Source organism: Dendrobates tinctorius, unplaced genomic scaffold, assembly GCF_039654945.1.
Source record: "Dendrobates tinctorius isolate UK_male_01 unplaced genomic scaffold, ASM3965494v1 ptg000093l, whole genome shotgun sequence".
NCBI lineage: Eukaryota > Metazoa > Chordata > Amphibia > Anura > Dendrobatidae > Dendrobates > Dendrobates tinctorius.
In genome coordinates, this window is record NW_027361761.1 from 16,660,482 (window position 1) to 16,679,960 (window position 19,479).

Genomic DNA, 19,479 nt, shown 5'->3' on the forward strand with positions numbered 1-19,479 from the left:
GTACAGCAGTGCACAGGGGGAGCGACCTGCAACACCACAACAGCAAGAAAGAGGAAGTGGGGTGACCATAGAAACAAGGTGGGCAACTTTTCCGCAGAGCACCAACACGGGGGAAGTTGCTAGGCCAAGGGTTAGTTGTTTCCAAGTCTGGCACTTTTTTAAAAACAGTCCAGTTAACCACAAAAATGCCATTTGCAACATCTGTCATGACAGCATCAGCAGAGCAGAACAACTACCAGCCTTAGTACCACCAGCATGCTCAAGCACATTATTATTATTATTAATATTATTATTTATATAACACTATTGATTCCATGGTGCTGTACATAAGAAGGGGTTACATACAAATTATAGATATCACTTACAGTAAACAAACTCACAATGACAGACTGATACAGAGGGGAGAGGACCCTGCCCTTTCGGGCGTACATGCTGCAGGATGGTGGGGAAGGAGGCAGTAGGTTGATGGGTTGCAGCAGTTCCGGTATTGGTAGAGGTGAAATCTCCGGTAGTGGTGAGGAGGCAGCGGGGTCATTGCAGGCTGTAGGCTTTCTTGAAGAGATGGATTTTCAAGTTCCGTCTGAAGGATCTGAATGTGGTTGAAAGTCGGACATGTTGGGGCAAGGAATTCCAGAGGATGAGGGCTACTCAGGAGGTCTTGGAGGCGGTTGGGTGAGGAACGAATAAGTGTGGAGGAGAGAAGGAGGTCTTCCATGAGGGAATGTATCGGGAGATTAGTTCAGAGACATATGGAGGAGACAGGTTATAGATGGCCTTATAGATCAGTATTAGTAATTTGAACTGGATACGCTGAGGGAATGGAAGCCAGTGAAGATATTTGCAGAGGGGTGAAGTGGAGGAATAGCGAGGAGAGAGATGAATTAGTCGGGCAGCAGAGTTAAAGATGGACTGGAGAGGTGCGAGGGTGTTAGCAGGGAGACCACAGAAACGGATGTTGCAGTAGTCAAGGCGGGAGATGATGAGGGCATGAACAAGCATTTTAGTAGATTGAGGGTTGAGGAAAGGATGGATTCTGGAAATATTTTTGAGCTGGAGGAGACAGGAGGTAGAAAGAGCTTGGATGTGCGGTTTGAAGGACAGGGCAGAGTCAAGGGTTACTCCGAGGCAGCGGACTTCCGGTACTGGGGAAAGCGTGATGTAATTAATTGTGATAGATATGTCAGGTAAGGGAGATCTGTGAGATGGAGGAAAGATGATGAGTTCAGATTTGTCCACATTGAGCTTGAGGAAGCGAGAGGAGAAGGAGGATATGGCTGATAGACACTCTGGGATTCTGGGCAGCAGAGAGGTGACATCTGGGCCAGAGAGGTAAATCTGAGTGTCATCAGCATAAAGGTGGTACTGGAATCCATGGGACTTTATGAGTTGACCCAGGCCAAGGGTATAAATTGAGAAGAGTAGGGGTCCTAGAACAGAGCCTTGGGGGACTCTAACAGAGAGAGTTCCAGGATAGGGCGATTTTTTTGATGCCAAAGGAGGAGAGGATCTGTAGTAGGATGCAGTGGTTAACTATGTCGAATGCAGAGGACAGGTCTAGAAGCAGTATAGAGTATTGTCCGTTTGCTTTGGCTGTAAGTAGGTCGTTAGTAATTTTGGTCAGGACAGTCTCAGTGGAGTGATGGGGGCGGAAATCAGATTGTAGATTGTCATAGAGCAAGTTAGATGAGAGGTGGGAGGAAAGTTCAGCGTGGACGTGCAGCTCCAGGAGTTTGGAAGCGAATGGGAGCAGTGATATTGGGCGATAGCTGGACATAGCGGCTGGGTCAAGGGTTGGCTTTTTAAGTATAGGCGTGATTGTGGCATGTTTAAAAGCAGACAGGAAGGTACCAGATGTTAGGGATAGGCTGAAAAGGTGGGTTAGGGATGGGATAATAGTGATGTTGAGGTTGGGGTGGGATGGGATGGGGTCAAGTGCACAGGTTGTGAGGTGCGATTTGGAGAAGAGACGATTAAGCTCCCCTTCAGTGATGTTGAAGAGGGAGGTTATGGGGCTTGGGCATTGTCTGGTATACAAAGGGGTTGTGGTGGTTGAACAATGAAGACTTGTCTTGTTTGGTCGATCTTATTTTTGATGTGTGTGGCAAAGTCCTCAGCAGAGATGATGGAGGTTGGAGGGGGCAGTGGTGGGCGGAGGAGGGAGTTGAAAGTCTTGAATAACTGTTTGGGAATGTAGGATAGGGAAGATATGGTGGTTGTGAAGTAGGCCTGTTTAGCAGAGGTGAGGGCAGATTTGAAAGCGAGTGTTGCCTGTTTGAATGCAGTGAAGTCATCTTGCGAATTTGTTTTCTTCCAACGCTGCTCTGCAGCCCTGGACACTTGCCAGAGCTTTTTAGTGGTGTTATTGTGCCAGGGTTGTCTTTTGGTATGTCGCATTCTGCCATGAACGAGAGGGGCGACCATGTCAATAGCTGATGCGAGAGTGGTATTGTAGAAAGCAATGGCACTGTCTGTGTCTTGGAGTGAGGATATGGATGCCAGTGGTAGAATAGAGTCAGAGAGCGCATGGGTGTCTAGGTGTGCAAGGTTTCTGCGGGGGTGCGCATGTAGCTGGACACGGGTGCCAGGAGAGGAGGACAGGGATGAGAAAGTGAGTAGATGGTGGTCAGATAGAGGGAGAGGGGAGGTTGTGAAGTTAGATAGGGAGCAGAGGCGGGTGAAGACCAGGTCTAGTGTGTGTCCGTCTGTGTCGGTGGCTGAGGAGGACCACTGAGTAAGTCCAAAGGATGAAGTAAGGGACATGAGTTTGGAGGCTGCTGACTGAAGGGTATCAGTGGGGATGTTAAAGTCACTCATGATGACAGTGGGGATGTCAGTTGAAAGAAAGTGAAGAAGCCAGGTAGAAAATTGGTCAATGAAGGCAGTGGTCAGGCCTGGAGGTCGGTATATGACGGCTACTTGGAGGTTGGAGGGAGAGTAGATGCGGACAGAGTGGACTTCAAAAGAGGGGAGGATTAGGGAGGGAAGAGGTGGGTTTGGGTTAAAGGTGCAGTTGGAATAAAGGAGAAGACCCACTCCTCCACCGTGTCTGTTGCCAGGGCGAGGAGTGTGGGTGAAGTGGAGGCCGCCGTAACACAGAGCAGCAGGGGAGGCGGTGTCAGAGGGTGTCAGCCAGGTTTAACATGACAGAAAAGCACCAGACTAGTTAGAATGAACTCCAGGGTCCAGAAGCAGTGTATGAGTAAGACACCAACCACTGCGTCTTCCCCGTAGCACATGCATGCCAATCCCCTTTCCATGATGCAGGCGAAGATGCCCGCTTTCCTGCACCTGTTGTTGCTCGCTTGCAATCATTGTCAGCAACTATGTCCACGTCCTTATCCAAGCACCCAAGTCCTTGGAATGCAAATGTAAATACGCAATCACCCACGCACAGGCCACAATACTAAATGGCCACATTTCAAGACTTCTTACCCTAGAAATGTTGACGTTTAGGCTTGTGGAGATGGAAGTCTTCTGCAACATCATGACGGCTGTCCTTCTGTACTCTGTCCCCAAATGCCAATATTTCTCCCGGTGTGCTGTCCCACACCTTACACAAGCACGTGTCCCATAACATCAGTCGTGCCATTACTGATGCTGTTACAGGGAAGGAATGAACCTATTCTTATTAGGTGACAAGCCAAACACGGCCACAAAATTGTTGAAAGGTCCAACAGACCAAACTAACATGTGGCTATAGTCCCTGAACCTACAACCAAAGATGGTCGTGTGTGACAGTGCCCAAACCTGTGGTGGCTCTGAAGCTTGGCAACCTTGTAAATGTAACATGCCTGGCCCAAATACTCAAATTAGTGGTTCAGTGGTTTCTTAAAACCTACCCAGATATGCCTAACCTACTTGTGAAAGTACGCGGCATGAGTGCTTATTTCCGAAAGTCAGCTACAGCTGCCGCAACCCTGACAGTGCTGGAGCAGCGTTTGCAACTTCCAGCTCCCACATGAAACTATTCAGGGTGATGTTTCACAGCCCAGCCTCATCTCATCTTCACAACACAGATTGGGTGATAATGAGGAAGAGGAACACCAGGAGCTGGTTGCCTGCACTGCAGATAGCACTACCCACACCACCTTAATTCCGGCTGATTAGTGTGGATGGCCAGAAGACGTGAAGGAGATGAAGGATGAGCAGGAGGATGAAGATGAGGAGGAGAAGATGCAGTCATCCTTTTGATGATAATAGGGATGTCTTTTCTGTTGGCAGTCTGGCATATATGGCTGAGTTTATATTCCTCTGGCTTTCTCATGACCCTCGCATTGTATGCATTTTGGCCAACACTAATTATTGGTTGGTCACCCTTCTAGACCCATGCTACTAGGAGAACTTTCCATCTCTCACTCCAGGGATGAACTGCGGTGATGTTCCCGCTAGCAGCATGAAAATTTTTCTCACCGTGCTAGTGGAGATGTCACCAAGTTCACCGCAGTTCAGCCTAGCTGGGAACGGAGCCTCAGTGACCAGATGTAACCTCTATAATGTCAACACTGGTTTCTGAGGATGCACTCACAGCTGCTTAGTCACCACCAGTGTTTTTCAGCCTGAAAGGATGCATCTTGGCCCTGCCCAGGTTGAAAACTGTTTATCCCCCAGATATGGATTATGGCAAGGGACAGAACAACAGACAGGTATGGTATATTTTTGTTTTTTAATTTTACTTTTATTACAGGAGAACAAGGGGTTCACTGGACTTAGGCATTTAAATAAAAATCGAAAACATTGTTTTGTCTTATTTCAAATAAAGGACTTTATTCTGGCTGTGTCTTTATTTACAAACAGCAGAAAAAAAGGCAGCAACACTTACCTGCCTAGGTCTAAGAACAAATGCACTGCAGGGTGCAGCCAGCCCATAAAGCAAGATGTTAGCAACACAGGTGCAAAATACTAGATTAACAGCCACTCTCCACATACCCATTCCTGGAGGGGGTGACTGCCCAGTATAAAATTGCACAATAAAGGATCGCATAGGGCGCTGTTCACACAAGGGAACTACACAGTGTCTGGCTCACAGCCTATTAGTCACGCCCCTACTATTCGACTAGGCCGGCTGGACAGTACACCCTCAATTTATCCCAGTCTGAACACCCCTCATAAGAAACCAAACGTGTTTGGGCTCGGCTGCACCCTGCAGTGCATTTGCTCTTAGACCTAGGCAGGTAAGTGTTGCTCCCTTTTTTTCTGCTGTTTGAAAATGAATTTTTGGAGACCTTGAGTCTTCCTAGTGGCTTTGCTATTTTGTTTAATGTAGGGACTCGTAAGCGTGAGGAACTTTGGCACAGTTTACGGGCTCAAGTATTTTGGCCAAAATATCAGCTAATACCTCACTAACGGTGTCTTTATTTACCATACAAATATAGGATTAGTATTGGATAGGTGTCTTATAGACGCACCTCTATTGCTAAGCTGTGGGTTTGATGTTAACTGACAATGCAAAGGTGACATCAACCCCACAAATATGAACCCCACTTGCCACCGCAACAGGGCAAGTGGGAAGAGCCAGGCAAAGTGCCAGAATTGGCGCATCTAATAGATGTGCCTTTTCTGGGCAGCTATGGCCTGCTATTTTTAGGCTGGGGGGCAATATCAATGGCCCTTTATCAGCCTGAGAATATCAGCGTCCAGCTGTCTTCTTTAGCAAGGTTAGTTGACAAAAATGGGGGGACCCCATGCCGTTTTTAATTATTTATTTAAATAATTTTAAAAAACAGCTTGGGAACCCCTCTATTTTTGATTACTGGCCTTGCTGAAGCTGACAACTGAGAGTTGCAGCCCCCAGATGTGAGTTTTCCCTGGCTGGTTAGAAAAAATACAGGTGAATTTAAGCCGTTTTTTTTATTATTTACAGCGCAGGAACGGCTAATGAATACTCCCATCTGTCGCTCCTGCACTCGCTGGTATTAGTGGCTGTAGGTGTTGGATGTTGGGATCAGTAGTCCCATCAGCTGACACCAGTGAGCCGAGGTAAACTTTATACTTCTGATCACAGCTGAGCACCCACATTGTCTTTTGACAGCATGGGAACCGTGGCTCTCTGACTGGTGGGGATGATTTCACCACTGATCAGAAGCTGTGTTTGCTGCGCTGCCATGCACATGACAGCGCGACAAACGCCCAGTGTTCGGGCAGCCGAACCCAAACAGTAACACCAACTTCTTGGTGAAGTTTGTGGTCGGTTTCCGTTCCCGAATAGTAGGTGTTCGGTACGGACGCCGAACTTTACTGTTTGGATTCGCCTATCTCTATTAATGGTGTAAAAAGCTCCTTGTAGTATCCTACTGAGGGATCACTGGTTACCTGGGACTCAACATGGTGGGGAGAAGGAGGATCAGGGTGAGGATTACTAGAATGTTGATTGGGGGACTTTTAGGCCAAAGCGCTTACTTTTTTGCTATTATCTTCAAAATTACTTTCGTCAGAATTTTTAAACTCTAGGTATTCCTCAAGTATGTCGTTGTTGGTAATATACAGTTTTTCATATTTTTTTTGCTGATAGGCATTTTGGTGTAACAATGCTTTTTTGGGGAAAACCACATCTTTACGGAATGGGGGCTTTTAGGCTCCCGCTATTTTTATCATGTACTCAGCAGTGTTTGTGTCTCAAGTTACTTTATTTGTAGTCAGGGTTGCTGGTGAAGGGGCCAGGGGGTGGATCATGCCTTGTGAGGATGTCACATGATTTTTGGGAGGGAGTGATAAGGCCATGACATCATCTCAGGTTCTTCTGAATACGGTAATGAGCTGTGTAGAGAGTAATGAGGACAGTATACACTGTGAGGTAATTGCTGAAAGACCTGTGATTATATGATGTTGGGAGGAAGTCTGACTCATTTTCAGTATCTTTGTTTCTATAAGAAGCTTGCAAAGGTTAGAGCTTGTGAGCCACCAAAATCCCAAGAATTGTACACCACCTAAAAGAAAGTATGAAAGATAAGAGCTGCTTCAGGGCCAGGAGAAAGAAAACTAAAGTGCTGTTTTACTTGTCCAAGAAATTTAGATAGGAAAACTGAGCGATATTGTACCACTTGGGGGGAAAATGTCTGCCAAGAACATTCTACAGAAAAGATAGCATGTGAAAATTGTTTGGAAGACCAATAAAATTGAAAAGAAAAAGGTAGAAAAGAAATGTAGCTGCAGCTAGTTTACTCTAGATTTATATACCTTGGTGTGTTTTTGATATCTATATTTGAAATTTGAAAAAAAAAATTTTTTTGGTGTTTTCTGCAAACGATTATAATAAAAATGTGCATTATTCATATTTTATTTTGCAATTTTGAAAATAAACTTGCAAAAGTTATTTATGCGAGTCTCTCCATATAATTTGCACGTAAAAGTGTAGATTTATGACGTCACGCATTCTAGGGTTAAGTGATCCAGACGTTAGGCTGGTGAGACTCGACCATGTGAAAGACTGTGTGGTGCTGCCAAGCCTGCTGGAAGCATTATCTGCTTTCCAACTGACCACCTGTTCGCACTGCTCTGTCTTCACAAGTGGTGCATTGCGCCTCCATGCAAAGTGGGACAGGAACCTATGCATCATGGATGTGCATGTTTTTTGTCCTTCAGCCACAGGTGTAGTCACACCTGCCCCACGTTCTTGGCATCTGCATGTACAACCATCAACAATTCCATTTCGCCGTACCTTAATGCACGCCTTACACATTTTGTAATTGAAACCAATGTGTGCCTTTTCTAGGAGGCTGCAGGCTGCAATTTTTAGTCTGGGTGGGGCAATATCAATGGCCTTTTACCAATGTTAGAACACCATCTCCAAGCTGTCTGCTTTAGCAAGGCTGGCTGTCAAAAATTTCACAGTGAACTGCGGTGAACTCTGAGCTCACTGAGCACCATGAGACTTTCTGGCTTTGATAGCTGGTATCTTACTAAGGTCACTTCAGGTCATTGGCCCGGCTGGGAATGCAGTCTCTGTGACCCGCAGTAACCTCGATGAAGTCACCGCTAGTCACTGATGCTGCACTTGCAGCAGCCCATTCATCAGTGGTTCTCAGCCTGGACTGTCGCATCTTGGCAACGTCCAGGTTGAAAACTGTTTATCCCCCAGACATGGATTGCGGCATAGGACAGAATGATGGACAAGTGAGTGATATGGTTATTTGTTTTATTACAGTAGACAAAGGTTTCAATGGAATGGGCGATGATGTGAATATGGTCTAATTTAGAATCATTAAAGTAGTATGTGTCAAAAATTATCGTTTATTTAAATAATTAAAAAAAGTGATAACTAACTAGCCTTGCTAACCCTTACAGCTGAGGGTTGCAACCCCCAGCTATCAGTTCTGCCTTGCTGGTTATGAAAAATACATGGGAACCTATGCCAGGTTTTTTTTATTATTATTTACCGAGAGCGCATGAGACCTCTCATCAGCCACTGCCTGCCCTTGCTGTTATTAGTGGCAGCAGGCATAGGCTGATGCGAGCAGTAGTTCCCTCAGCCAACTCCAGTGACCATAGGTAAACTTTTTACCTCCGATCACAGCTACAGGCTCATGCTGTCATTCGACAGCGAGAGAAACACGACTCTCTGACTGACAGTAATGATTTTACCACAGATCAGAAGCACTGTTTGCCACGCTGTCCTGCACATGACAGCATGGCAAACACTTGCTGTTTGGGCCCCTCTTTCGAGTGAATTGGGTCAGGGTTTGGGTCCAGATACTGTTTTGGTACCCAAACCCTAACTTTTTTTTTAACTGTTCTAGCGAGCCCGCCGGACCTGAACATCCAAGAGACCTCCAATCTCTGCTTACTAATATAGTATATCAATATTACAGATTCTACTCCATCACCTTTTAGTAAAATTTCTGTAATTCTTGTGGATCATCGAACCATTGCACTACAGGCCAGGCCTACCCTGTAAGAGCATAATGGACCAGCTATCTGATTTTCACTCGAGCCTCTGATCGTGAAGTCAGGCTTGTGCAGCAGATAGCTGTCAGGTATGACTCCAGGACAATGTCCAGAACAGTTGCAGCTGACACCAAGGATCAGAGACATTGGATTGGATACAGTGTAGTAGACAGGCTAGGCTGGCCACTGGTGTGGGTTCAGACTGTGTGGCTTTCGGTAGAGGACAGGGCTGCCAATAGTACAGGTACAGACTGTGCGGCTCTGGATAGCAGGCAAAACAGCATCTGGAACTGGTACAGTCTGTGTGGCTCTGGGTAGAGGACAGGACGGCCACTGGTACGGACTGTGCATCTCTGGATAGCAGACAAGTCGGGAATTGAAGCATGATACAGATTAGACAATGCAGGATCAGACAAAACGGACAAGGAGACCTCACAATATTCTATGCATTATGTAAAATAGGAGGCAGGTCAGTGAAGGATCGGTGACCTGTCATAAGCCCATATAGATGTATATGTAAATAGAGCACCACATAAAGTGCCGTCCACAGGCCACACATAGCCCTGACCACAGGACTCCCCGAAGCATGAGAATCTCATTAACTGAAAACTACAAATAAAGATTAAACAACAACCACAAGATGGATTTCATCAACCAAGGTATAATTTTAATTAGTATAACAGCATAAACCTGACTATGAAAGTTAATGACTTACGTTGTGCCCCAAGTGACTGATTGCAGCGTAACATTCAAGTAACAGCATGGAGTCTAGTTAAGAACAGCAGCATTAGAGGCCTGGAAAGCCAAGAAGGTAGAAGACATAAAGGAGGTAACAGACGAGCCGATTGGAGGAAAGGAGGCAGCAGCAGAGGTATGAATAGGACTGAGGAGAGATTAGTAAAACATTTTTCTAAAACCTTGCTGGTTCCTGGTCTTTAGAATCCAATAAAAAAGGCCATTAGTTTGCTGGATTTCCAACAAATTGGTTATTCAACTTCTAGTTTTCAGTCCTTTTAGAGGAATATAGGTGACCTACATTTTGATCAGAAGAATTCCCTGTAAGTAGATCACATAGTGCCCAATGCAAAGCCCCCAGCTGTAAAGGCCAGCGTACACATTTGATTAAAGTCAGCTGAACACTCCAATATCGGTGGGATTGACTGACCATCAATGAAGGCCTCCAGAATCCTATTAAACAGATAATATGGGGGAAGATAAGGATCCTGCCCTTTTTGATTTTTTTTGGTAATACGTCTTCCCTGGAGGAGTCTGACAGCAACTTATTCCTCCCTCCCATTGGCTGTGATGTGTATTCATGTGTATGGAGAATAGCAATCCACCGAGCCTACGATCAGCCAACAGCTACCACATGTGTATAACCAGCTCCAGCTGTAGGAGAACGTAGACCACCGATCTGAAAATCCTCACCACTGGTCTGTGCTATTCATGGACATGTTGGGTCCTGCAGTCAGTTAGATTTAATTTGTAGCTGAACTCTGTTATGGGAAAACTTTGCTCCATAGCACAGCAAACCTCAAAGAAAACAATTTCTTGGCCCGGATATCTGGGCGGGTTGTAAATATCACATCACATTTTCAGTGTTATATAATGTGAATCAGAACTGCAAAATCACACTGAAGAGCAGGATCCTGTCGGGGACATTTCATTACAACGTAAGCATAAATGCTGAGAGATAGAAAAATAGCACTGAGAATACAGAAGGATTCTAGGTACGGTAGGATAGAATTATAGATATTCTGTAGAAAGAAAGAAAGAAAGAAAGAAAGAAGGACATGCAATGCATAGATAAGATAATGTTAATAGATATTTGCACATTTATAACTTTCTATTTGCCTTTCTACAGAAACCCTTCCTGGCATTATGATCCCATCTGATCCCATCACATTGGTTTTGTCTATTATTTTATGTCTTTTTTTTGTCCTGTTTTTCTTCGGACGGAACAAAAATGCTTATAATTTGCCCCCCGGACCTCGTCCGCTACCAATCATTGGAAATCTGCACATTCTAGACATGAAGAGACCATATCTGACAATGCACGAGGTAACATTCAGTATATTGACTACATTATCCTAAACGGTTATGATTCTACTGCCTGGAAGGAATGGGAATAAAATAAGTCGCATAGCGAAGAGAGTAAAAATTTAGAAGGGTTTGGTTAGTGTAGACTTTCTTCATACAGTTTGCTTGGATTTTTTTAGCTTGAATCTAATATATAAAGCTGAATGTGTGTGTGTGTATGTATGTATTGTATGTGTGTCTGTCCGGGATTGGCATCTGCACTGTCTCAGCTACAGCCACAAAATTTTGCACAGTCACACGTCTGGACCCTGAGAGCATCATAGGCTATGTTGTGAGGTGAAATTTTAACCTTGTGCATTCCAATTCACCAGACAATTTTGCCCCTAGGTACATAATGGGGAAAAAGTGTATGTATGTATGTGTGTATGCCCAGGATTGGCATCTGCACTGTCGCAGCTACAGCCACAAAATTTTGCACAGTATCACGTCTGGACCCCGAGAGCGTCATAGGCTATGTTGTGAGGCAAAATTTTAACCCCACGTGTTCCAATTCACCAAACAATTTGGCCTATTATTCTTATCATTTCTATGGTGTTACCGTCCTTCCGTAAAGCTGGAAATAACACAATTTATTACCGTGCCAACACAGACCACCCTCTGACACAGACTACAGGGGGATCCCAGTATCACACAGGATAGGATTAGATACACAGCTCCACAGTCAGAATCACACAGGATAGGATTAGATACACAGCTCAGCAGTCAGAATCACACAGGAGAGGATTAGGCACATGGCTCAGCAGTCAGTATCACACAGGATAGGAATAGATACACAGCTCAGCAGTCAGAACACAAAGGATAGGATTAGATACATGCCTCAGCAGTCAGTATCGCACATGATAGGGTTAGATATACAGCTCAGCAGTCAGTATCACACATGATAGGATTAGATACACGCCTCAGCAGTCAGTATCACACAGGATAGGATTAGATACACAGCTCAGCACACAGTACCACACAGAACAGTATTAGATACACGGTTTAGCAGACAGTATCACACAGAATAGGATTAGATACACGGCTCCGCAGTCAGTATCACACAGGATAGGAATAGATACACAGCTCAGCAGTCAGTATCACACAGGATAGGGTTAGATACACGGCTCAGCAGATGGTATAACACAGGATAGGATTAGATACACTGGTCACCAGTCAGTATCACACAGGATAGGATTAGATACACAGCTCAGCAGGCAGTATCACACAGGAGAGGATTAGACATATGGTTCAGCAGTCAGTATCACACAGGATAGGATTACATACACTGCTCAGCAGTCAGTATCACACAGGATAGAATTAGATACACAGATAAGCAGTCAGTATCACACAGGATAGGAATAGATACACGGCTTAGCAGTCAGTATCACACATGATAGAATTAGATACACAGCTCCGCAGGCAGTACCAAACAGAATAGTATTAGATACACAGCTCAGCAGGCAGTATCACACAGAATAGGATTCGGTACATGGCTCTGCAGTCAGTATCACAGGATAGGATTAGATACATGGCTCAGCAGTCAGTATCACACAGGATAGGATTAGATACATGGCTGAGCAGTCAGTAACATATAATATGATTAGGTACACGGCTCAGCAGTCAGTATCACACAGGATAGGGTTACATACACGGCTCAGCAGACGGTATCACACAGGAAAGGATTAGATACACTGCTCAGCAGTCAGTATCACACAGGATAGGATTAGATACACGGCTGAGCAGTCAGTAACACAAGATAGGATTAGATACACAGCTCAGCAGAAAGTATCACACAGGAGAGGATTAGGTACACAGCTCAGCAGACATTCTCACACAGGATAGGGTTAGGTACACAGCTCAGAAACAGGATGTGCCAAAGGAGAGGACATTTTCATTCCAAGAATTCCACTCTTTCCATCTGATTTGTTTTTTTTGATTTTGAACGCCTCCAAGTTTCCAGTTCAACTGCTATTTGCAATGTCCATTAACAATGCTCAGGGACAGTCCTTGAAAGTAGTAGGGATCGATTAGCAATCTCCATGCTTTTCTCATGGTCAACTTTACATGGTCTGTTCAAGAGTTGGAACTGCCAAAAATCTGTTCATCTTTGCACTGAAAGACAAAACTATTGCTTATCAAAAGGCTCTTGAATGAGTTGAAAATAAAATACTATCAATACTTGGGTAATCGTTTAGTTAATTTGTGTTGCAAATCTGTAGTGTTGAATATATGATGTGAAATGTTTTTATGTGCAATATAATCATTATAATTTGTTGTAACTAACGACAGTTGTTTACTATGCCCAGGCAACGCCGGGCTCTTCAGCTAGTATATATATATATATATATATAAAGTTGACCATGAGAAAAGCATGGAGATTTGAAAATCGATCCCTACTACTTTCAAGGACTGTCCCTGAGCATTGTTAATGGACATTGCAAATAGCAGTTGAACTGGAAACTGGAGGCGTTCAAAATCAAAAAAACAAATCAGATGGAATGAGTGGAATTCTTGGAATGAAAATGTCCTCTCCTTTGGCACATTGTTATAATAGAGTCACCGTAGGAGGCAGACACAAAAATAGGAGCTACGTTCAAAAAACCAGAGAAGTTGGCAACCATCAGATTGCAGACCCCTGAACCTATCAACACAACTAGCAGTAGCCGTGGGGGGTTCCTACGATGCCCTAGACCCCTCGATCACAGCCGGAGAGCTAAATAGCCTAAAGACAGAAAAGGAAATCTAAACTGCCCCAGAGCAGACCCCAAAGTAAAAGGCAGCCCCCAACATATAATGAAGGTGAAGCAAGATGAAAAAACACACACAGATAGAAAGATAGGCTGAGCAAATGATGGGGCCCAAACTAATCTAAACAGGACAGGAAAGGAAGGTTGCTATCTGCAATCTGCCAAAACCCTGTAAAAGACATAAGCCAACCAGCTGATGTGGAAAAAGGCCCTGAAGCAGCTAGGCTTCAAAAACTAAATCAGCACTCAGGTATTTTCAGAGGACAGAGCTAAAGAAATAAGGGAGTTCATCGGGCCTCAGTGTTGAAGGGAAAAATGAACTCACAACAGTACCTCCCCCTTGAGGAGGGGTCACCGAACCCTCAACCACGCCACCAGGGCGATCAGGGTGAGCCCGATGAAAGGCACGCACCAATCTTTTGGCATGAATATCAGAGGCAGAGACCCAGGAATTATCCTCCTGACCATAACCCTTCCACTTAACCAAATACTGGAGTCTCCGTCTAGCCAGACGGGAATCCAGTACTTTCTCTACCTCATATTCCATGTTACCTTCAACCAATACAGGATCTGGAGGTGCCACCCCCGGAACAACAGGTTGAACAAACCTCTTCAACAAAGACTTATGGAACACATTATGGATTTTAAATGTGACAGGAAGAGCCAAACGAAAAGAGACCGGATTAATAATCTCCAAAATCTTGTAAGGTCCAATAAATCTAGGCTTAAACTTAGGAGAAGCCACCTTCATAGCAATATTTTTTGATGATAACCACACCATATCACCAACCTTAAACTGGGGACCAATGGTCCTATGTCGGTTGGAAAACCGCTGGGCCTTTTCCTGGGAGAGAGAAAACTTATCTACCACTTGGTCCCAGATCTGGTGCATTCTCTCCACCACAGTGTCAACACCTGGGCAGGCAGAAGGCTCCACCTGCCCTGAAGAAAATCGAGGATGAAACCCAAAGTTACAAAAAAAAGGTGACATCAAAGTGGCAGAACTAGCTCTATTATTTAAAGCAAATTCGGCCAAGGGCAAAAATGAAACCCAATCATCCTGATCAGCGGAAATAAAACATCTCAAATATGACTCCAAGGTCTGGTTTGTTCTCTCTGTCTGCCCTTTGGTCTGAGGGTGAAAAGCAGAGGAGAAGGACAATTGGATTCCCAGCTTGGAACAGAAAGTTCTCCAAAATCTAGACACAAACTGAACTCCTCTGTCAGATACAATGTTCTCAGGAATCCCGTGCAAGCGAACCACCTGTTGAAAAAAAAGGGGCGCCAACTCAGAAGAGGACGGCAACTTAGGGAGTGGTACAAGATGAACCATCTTAGAGAACCTATCACAAATCACCCAAATAACAGTCATCCTTTGAGAGACAGGCATATCAGAGATGAAATCCATTGAAATATGGGTCCATGGCCTCTTGGGGACAGGCAAAGGCATCAACAACCCACTAGAGTGAGAACACGATTTAGACCGGGAGCACGTCCCACAGTACTGCACAAAATTCCTGACATCACGAGACAAGGAGGGCCACCAAAAGGACCGACTCACCAGATCTCTAGTACCAAAAATACCTGGATGACCAGCCAAAGCAGAGCAATGAACTTCAGACATCACTCTCTTCTTCCACTGGTCAGGAACATACAACTTTCCACTGGGACAACGCTCAGGTTTGTCCTCCTCGAACTCTTCCAGAGCACGTCTCAAATCGGGCGAGATGGCAGAAAGAACTACCCCTTCGCCTAAGATGGTAGCAGGCTTGGTCACCACAGGAGAATCAGCAAAGAAGCTCCTAGAGAGGGCGTCAGCCTTGACATTCTTAGTTCCAGGAAGAAAAGAAACCACAAAATCAAAACGAGTAAAAAACAAGGCCCACCTAGCCTGTCTAGGGTTCAAGCGCTTAGCCGACTCTAGGTAAATCAAATTCTTGTGGTCAGTGAGGACCACGACTTGATGCTTAGCTCCCTCCAACCAATGTCTCCACTCCTCAAATGCCCATTTCATGGCCAACAGTTCCCGATTCCCCACATCATAGTTACGTTCAGATGGAGAGAACTTTCGGGAAAAGAAAGCACAGGGATTCATTTTAGATGTTACAGGATCCTTTTGGGACAAAACAGCTCCTGCACCAATCTGAGAAGCATCCACCTCTACCTGGAACGGAAGTGAGACATCAGGCTGCCGCAAAATCGGGGCGGAGGTGAATCTTCGCTTCAGCTCCTGAAAGGAAGAAACAGCCTCTGGAGACCAATTTAACACATCAGCACCCTTCTTAGTCAAATCAGTCAATGGCTTGGCAATACTAGAAAATTTTGCTATAAATTTCCGATAAAAGTTAGCAAAACCCCAAAATTTCTGGAGGGCCTTCAAAGAAGTGGGCTGAACCCAATCGTAAATGGCCTGTACCTTGGCCGGGTCCATTTCAATAGTTGACGGAGACAAAATAAATCCCAAAAAAGAAATCCTCTGTACTCCAAAAAGGCATTTAGATCCTTTGACATACAGGGAATTCTCCCTCAAGATCTGGAACACAGTCCGAATATGTTCAACATGAGAATCCCAATCCTTGGAGAAAATCAAAATATCATCCAGATAGATAATCAAAAATTTATCGACAAAATCTCGTTAAATATCGTTCATGAAGCACTGGAAGACAGAAGGGGCATTAGTGAGCCCAAAAGGCATCACCAGGTACTCAAAATGTCCCTCCGGAGTATTAAACGCCGTCTTCCATTCATCCCCATGCTTAATGCGAATAAGATTATACGCCCCCTGAGGTCAAGCTTGGTAAACCAGCAAGCACCTTTAACTCTGGAGAATAGATCCGAAATCAGGGGTAACGGATACTGATATTTAACAGTAATTTTGTTGAGGGCACGATAATCAATACAAGGTCTTAATGATCCATCCTTTTTGGCTACAAAAAAAAAACCGGCACCTAAGGGTGACGAGGATGGTCTAATATGACCCTTCTCCAACGCCTCCTTAATATAGGATCGCATAGCCTCGTGCTCGGGTACAGATAAATTGAAGAGCCGACTCTTGGGAAATTTACACCCCGGGCTCAGTTCAATTGCACAGTCATAACTCCTATGAGGAGGCAGAGACGCAGACTCATTCTCACTAAATACATCATAAAAGTCCGCCAAATAATCAGGAACATCATACGACTGAGGAGAGGTGGAAAACACCGGAGCCTCACTAAAGGCACACCGACAACCCCAACTCACCACAGACACAGATTTCCAATCCAAAACTGGATTATGAATTTGTAACCAGGGAAACCCCAGAACAATGGTATCATGCAGATTATGCAACACCAAAAATCTGCAATTTTCTTGATGGTCTGGGGCATTACCACCTGGGTCCAAAACTGAGGTTTATTTTTAGCCAAAGGAGTAGCATCAATCCCCCTCAAAGGGATAGGCGTCTGCAGAGGTGTCATCGGAAATCCACAACGTTTAGCAAAATCCAAGTCCATTAGGTTTAGGGCTTCTCCCGAATCCACAAAAGCCTTGGCGGAAAATGTGGACAGGGAGCAGATCAGAGTAATAGCCAGAAGAAACTTAGGTTGAACACCACCAACAGAAAATGTGTGTGCAAAGCGTTTCTCTCATTTAGGACAGACAGAAATAATATGCGAGGCATCTCCACAGAAAAAACACAACTTATTACGCCTTCTGAACTCCTGATGCTGCTCTCTGGACAAAACTCTATCACATTGCATAGGTTCAGACATTTGTTCAACAGGTGGCAACACCTCTCGTGCAGTTTTGCGTTCGCGCAAACGCCCATCAACCTGAATAGCTAATGACATAGAATCGTCAAGACCAGAGGGAACAGGAAATCCCACCATAGTATCTTTTACGGCTTCTGACAAACCCTTCCGAAAGAGAGCAGCCAAGGCATTATCATTCCAGGTAGTAAGTACCGCCCACTTTCGGAATTTTAGACAGTACAATTCTGCAGAATCTCGACCCTGGTTCAATGCCAGCAGGGTCTTTTCAGCCTGATCAATGGCATTAGGTTCGTCATACAACAGCCCCAAGGCTTGAAAGAATGCGTTCACATTAGTCAGAATAGGATCATCTGGTTTCAAAGAAAACGCCCAATCCTGGGGATCGCCACGCAGCAAGGAGATGACAATTTTAACCTGCTGCGCGGAGCTCCCTGACGAGTTAGGCTTCAAGGCAAAAAATAATTTACAATTATTTTTGAAATTCAAAAATTTAGACCGATCCCCAAAAAATACATCAGGTGTAGGAATCTTTGGTTCAGCAGCATGTGAATGAGCAAGGTAGGCGGAAATTCCCCGCACTTCTGCAGTGAGCTGCTCCACACGATCAGACAATTGCTTTATCTCCATTGAGAGAAAAAAAAATTCCCCTACGGCCTCAGAGATATAGAGGAAAAAATATACACACCTTTTTTTTTTTTTTTGCAATTCTTTCCTGCTATTGAGTACCCTAGGATCTGCGGTATGGCGGGTGATTCTGTTATGATAGAGTCACCGTAGGAGGCAGACACAAAAATAGGAGCTACGTTCAGAAAACCAGAGAAGTTGGCAACTATCAGATTGCAGACCCCTGAACCTATCAACACAACTAGCAGTAGCCGTGGGGGGTTCCTACGATGCCCTAGACCCCTCGATCATAGCCGGAGAGCTAAATAGCCTAAAGACAGAAAAGGAAATCTAAACTGCCCCAGAGCAGACCCCAAAGTAAAAGGCAGCCCCCAACATATAATGACGGTGAAGCAAGATGAAAAAACACACACAGATAGAAAGATAGGCTGAGCAAACGATGGGGCCCAAACTAATCTAAACAGGACAGGAAAGGAAGGTTGCTATCTGCAATCTGCCAAAACCCTGTAAAAGACATAAGCCAACCAGCTGATATGGAAAAAGGCCCTGAAGCAGCTAGGCTTCAAAAACTAAATCAGCACTCAGGTATTTTCAGAAGACAGAGCTAAAGGAATTCAGCTTACCCCAGCAAGGAATGGCAGAAATCCAGAAAAACAAAGCAAAAAAAATACAAAAAGTAGAGCAGAAAACTTAGCTTTAGAAGAGCAGGAGTTCAGACTGGTCTCCAAGGATCCCACAGAGAAATCACCCGCAGGGCAGGAGGGCGTCGACAGCCTTATATCCAGTCAGTAACTTCACTCAGCCAGTCATCATCATTAGGCTCAGATGCCTGATAATCAGGCTCACTACCTTTCCTTACCAGAAGAGGGAGTTTATCGGGCCTCAGTGTTGAAGGGAAAAATGAACTCACAACAGCACATCCTGTTTCTGAGCTGTGTATCTAATCCTATCCTGTGTGATACTGACTGCTGAGCTGTGTATCTAATCCTATCCTACAGTATCTAGTGGGAAAGTTTTACAGGTCGGGTCGGTACTGACGCAGCGATACCAAATATGTGTACTTTTATTGTTTTTTTTTTATTTACATAAATATATGTATTTATTGGTAAAATATTTTTTCTTTACGTGGGGATTTTTAAAAAAAAAAAAATTTTTCGCATTATATTCTTTTTTTACTTTATTACATAGTCCCAGGTTGGGACATCATTATATCATGTCAAATCATTGATCTGACAAATTGCATAGCACTGTGTCAGATCAGTGATCTGACAGGCAGTGTAGGTGGCTTGCCAGTGCCTGTTCTCAGCAGGCACTGAGAAGCCACCTCACTGCAGGACCCGGAAGGACCCCGTGGCCATCTTGGAGCCAGGCGTTACCATGGAGACCACAGGAACAACGTT

At 44.6% G+C, this 19,479-nt stretch overlaps 1 protein-coding gene across 4 annotated transcripts in view; it reads left to right on the top strand.

Moving 5' to 3' along the window:
• LOC141098583 (cytochrome P450 2K1-like) overlaps nt 1-19,479 on the top strand; it is a 243,856-nt gene that overhangs the window by 66,424 nt on the left and 157,953 nt on the right. For 2 of the 4 annotated variants that reach the window (XM_073586489.1, XM_073586493.1), the window contains exons 1-2: nt 10,401-10,553; nt 10,745-10,941. In XM_073586489.1, the coding sequence (XP_073442590.1) occupies nt 10,762-10,941 (180 nt within the window). In that variant the 5' untranslated portion in view covers nt 10,401-10,553; nt 10,745-10,761. Of the gene's footprint in view, nt 1-10,400; nt 10,554-10,591; nt 10,611-10,744; nt 10,942-19,479 lie in introns of those variants that run through there. The other 2 variants (XM_073586492.1, XM_073586490.1) reach the window with 2 other exon arrangements.